Genomic DNA, 3535 nt, shown 5'->3' with positions numbered 1-3535 from the left:
AACCAATTCGATCAGCCGTGTTCAGTACACCGTATACATCACACACACGCACACACCATTACTTTGCAATTCTTCAAAGTGTCAGCGGTGGTTGTATTTGAGTGATAGGCTGTTTCCTTTCTTTTCGATCTGCTTTTCGGCATTTTCCGGATGAGCTTGATCGAGCACGCCTTACTCCCTGCTGTTATGGTGAGAAAAATCGGCTCTTAAATATTTTTTTAGAGAAATGGCTGTAGAACAAACGTCTTCACCCAGCCACGACCTAGCTGTGACAGCCAGAATGTCAGGTGGGAGAGAGGCCGCTCTGCCCGCGGGCACGTGAGGTCACTCCCTGGCTCCGCCCTCCTGCCTCCTCAATGGACTCACCTTCCCTTGGTCTCTCTCTCCCAGAGTTCCTCATGGGGAACCTCGTTGTCACGCAGAACACGTCCCTGCCCTGGCCCAACTATCTCGCCAAGACAGCCCTTAAAATCTCCTTCCTCCTCCATGACCCGAGCAACTTCTTCAAGACCGCCTCCTTTCTCTACAGCTGGGACTTCGGAGATGGGTATGTCCTGACTCCCCTTGACGCCCCAATGCCTTGGCCCACAGCGGTGGCCCCGTTGTCCCACGCAGGGTGCTTCCTACTGTCCCACCTCCACCTGCTCACAATCTTGCTCTGAACATTCCTTGAGCACCTGCCCCGTGCCAAACTCTGGATGTATGGCGACGAGGCAGGGAGCCAGTCACGGGACCTGCCTTCGAGGTGCCTGATAAAAACCACAAATTGTACTAGAAACTTAAAAAGACTTAAAAAATGAAGAGAAATTTTCTCAATATTGTCAGAAGGGGAACAAAGATCAGAAAAGCAGGATGATGTTGAAGGGGGACGAGGAGAGGAACTGGAAATGCAAACGTAAATGTATTTTTAAGTCTACAGATAATTCACAGCAGCACAAGGCAGCTCAATGGAACAGAATAGAAAAGACAGAAACAGCCTAAGTTTATAGACTCATTTACTATATTATAGAGTGGTACTTCTAGCCAGGGAACATAGATAAATTAATAAATGGTACCAGGGCAGTTGGCTAACTCTTTGGGAGAAAAACAATTCGATCCCAAACAAAAGCAACTCCAGATAGATTTTAAAAATTAAACATAATGAACCAGGATTAGACTGAAACGTAGGCGATTATGCCATTGGATAAATTAGCAGTGGGGGAGGCATTTCTAAGAAGATAAACAGAGGAGGAAACTAAAGGAAAAATTGTTAGATTGGGCATCACCAGATTTAAAATTTGAGTGTGAAAGAAGTAAATCAAACCAAAGACAAAGGTTAAACGGGGAAAAATATTTGGGAGATATGTAATAGATAAAGGTCCGTTAAACTTCATACATAAAAAGCATTGACAAATCAACATAAAGATTTTCTTTATTGTTATTAGATTTTTAAAAAAGCGATTCAGGTCAATGAAGGGAAAGAGCATGATGTTACTTACACGTTTTATACATTGTATCATAATTCGTGACGAGGCGGGGGTGGGTACGATCCTCCCTGTTTTACAGATGAGAAAATAAGGCTTAGTGTTATATGGATAGGAATCTGGAGCCGAGATCGAAAGCCAGATGTGTCTTAACTCCAAAGTTTGTACCCCTCCCTTCCCCAGACTGGGCCTGTGTCTAACATATGGCCTCTCCCAGATTCCTACCTTCCTGGTAGGTGATGGGTACCTGTTGCTGGGTACAGTTCTCTCACCTGTAACTTACATACACGAAAACCACCAGCATCCACCCTTCCCGAGCACCGTCCACCTCGAGCCCCGGCTTGCTCTGGGGGCTGCCACTGTGATGACAGATTTGCTCATGAGGTGTCGGTAGCTGAGCGAGTCACCATACAGCCCCCCACCCCCAACTCTAAAAAGCCACGTGAGTCACTTCCGTCGCCTGTCTCCTCCCCGTCACCTTACAGCACCCAGATGATCACTGAAGACTCTGTGGTGTATTACAACTATTCGATCACTGGAACCGTCACCGTGAAGCTCAGAGTGGTGGCGGAATGGGAACGGGCCACGCCGGATGCTGGGAAGGGTGTCGCGCAGAGGACGGGCGACTTTTCCACCTCGCTGAAGCTGCAAGGTGGGTCTCTGGGGGGCTGGCGCAGGTGGAGTGATTTTCATCTCCCCGTCACGTTGGCTTCTGGTCGGGGGCACAAGGCGCAGTGGGCTGTGCCCCAGGGTACTGCACAGGGAGGGGACGCAGAAATCCGTCTCTCCCTGGCTTTGGCGAAAGGGGCCGCTGGGGCACTGCAGCAGAGTTCTCGGTTGTGCTGCGGTGACACTATGGGGTGGCCCTTTGCGCACGCGGCGCAGATGGTAGGGGACCGGGGGACTCCGAGCCACTCGGGCTCCGGCGCCTGCTGAGGACAGGGAGGCAGAGAGTCCAGAAATGCCCTGGACAGACTCGCAGCCGCCCTTGGGGGAGGGCTGCGGGAGGACAGGGTGGTGGTCACTTGTCTTCAGTGGCCAGGTTAACAGGGTCTTCTCTGCCTTTCAGAAACCCTTCGAGGCATCCAGGTCTCGGGACCCACCCAACTTCAGAACTTCCAAAAGATGACGGTGACCTTGAACTTCCTGGGGAGGTGAGTGAAGTGGGAATTCTCGTCCGGCGTCCGCTGATGGACCTGCGTCTTCCGGCGTCTGAGTTGACGGGCAGATAACGCGACACGCTCCCGCTCCCTCTAAACCGAGCAAAAGCTGACTCATCCTTTCAGATCCTGCTCAAGCGCCACATCCCCCAGAGAGCTTGCACGGCACGCCACGTGCGTCCACGGAGCAGGCTGTGCATGTCCCCGCTGGTTTCATTGGCCTGGCATCCCCTTGGGATCCCAGGCCATCTCTTAGGTACCATTCTGTTCTCTGGTCTGGAAAGTGTGAAGCAGAGGCCAGGACAGCTGGGAGTTCTGTCCTGGAAGGGACACTGAAGTTCATGGCCGCCTGGCCTTTCTTGGACTTGTTCTGTGTTCATACCCTGTGCCACGTCATTTCCCCACAGCCCTCCTCTGACCCTGTGCTGGCGTCTCAAGCCCGAATGCCTCCCGCTGGAGGAAGGGGAGTGTCACCCGGTGTCAGTGGCCGGCACGGCTTACAACCTGACCTACGTCTTCAGACAACCTGGAGATTACTGCTTCAGCATCCGGGCCGAGAACGTCATCAGCAAGACGCATCAGTACCACAGGATCCAGGTGTGGCCCTCCAGTAAGTGTCACTACCCCTTCTGCAGAGCCACAGGGGCAGCAAAAGCCAGTCCCCCCGGCCACCACCGCCACTGCGCCGCCACCACCAACTCTGCCGAGGCCACCCCTCCAACATTAGCCTCATCGGTAACCCCACTGGCCCCGACCGACACCATCGACTGACCACCCGTAGCCTCCCGCCACCAGATTCCGCCGGTGCCACCGACAAGCAGCCCTAGCGCCCACCAGTCCTGCCGACACCCCCTCAGCACCAGCACTACTGGAAATGCCACCAGCACCTCGACCGGCACCGCTGTCACCAAC

At 53.2% G+C, this 3535-nt stretch overlaps 1 protein-coding gene across 1 annotated transcript in view; it reads left to right on the top strand.

The window, feature by feature from the left end:
* TMEM130 (transmembrane protein 130) overlaps positions 1-3535 on the top strand; it is a 15530-nt gene that overhangs the window by 8461 nt on the left and 3534 nt on the right. Inside the window, exons 3-6 of the mRNA XM_023532776.1 lie at positions 391-547; positions 1949-2115; positions 2533-2617; positions 3031-3233. Coding sequence (XP_023388544.1) covers positions 391-547; positions 1949-2115; positions 2533-2617; positions 3031-3233 — 612 coding nt within the window. The remainder of the gene's footprint in view (positions 1-390; positions 548-1948; positions 2116-2532; positions 2618-3030; positions 3234-3535) is intronic.

This window comes from Pteropus vampyrus, unplaced genomic scaffold (genome assembly GCF_000151845.1).
Source record: "Pteropus vampyrus isolate Shadow unplaced genomic scaffold, Pvam_2.0 Scaffold90, whole genome shotgun sequence".
NCBI classification, from domain to species: Eukaryota; Metazoa; Chordata; class Mammalia; order Chiroptera; family Pteropodidae; genus Pteropus; species Pteropus vampyrus.
This window is presented reverse-complemented; position numbering and strand designations above follow the sequence as displayed.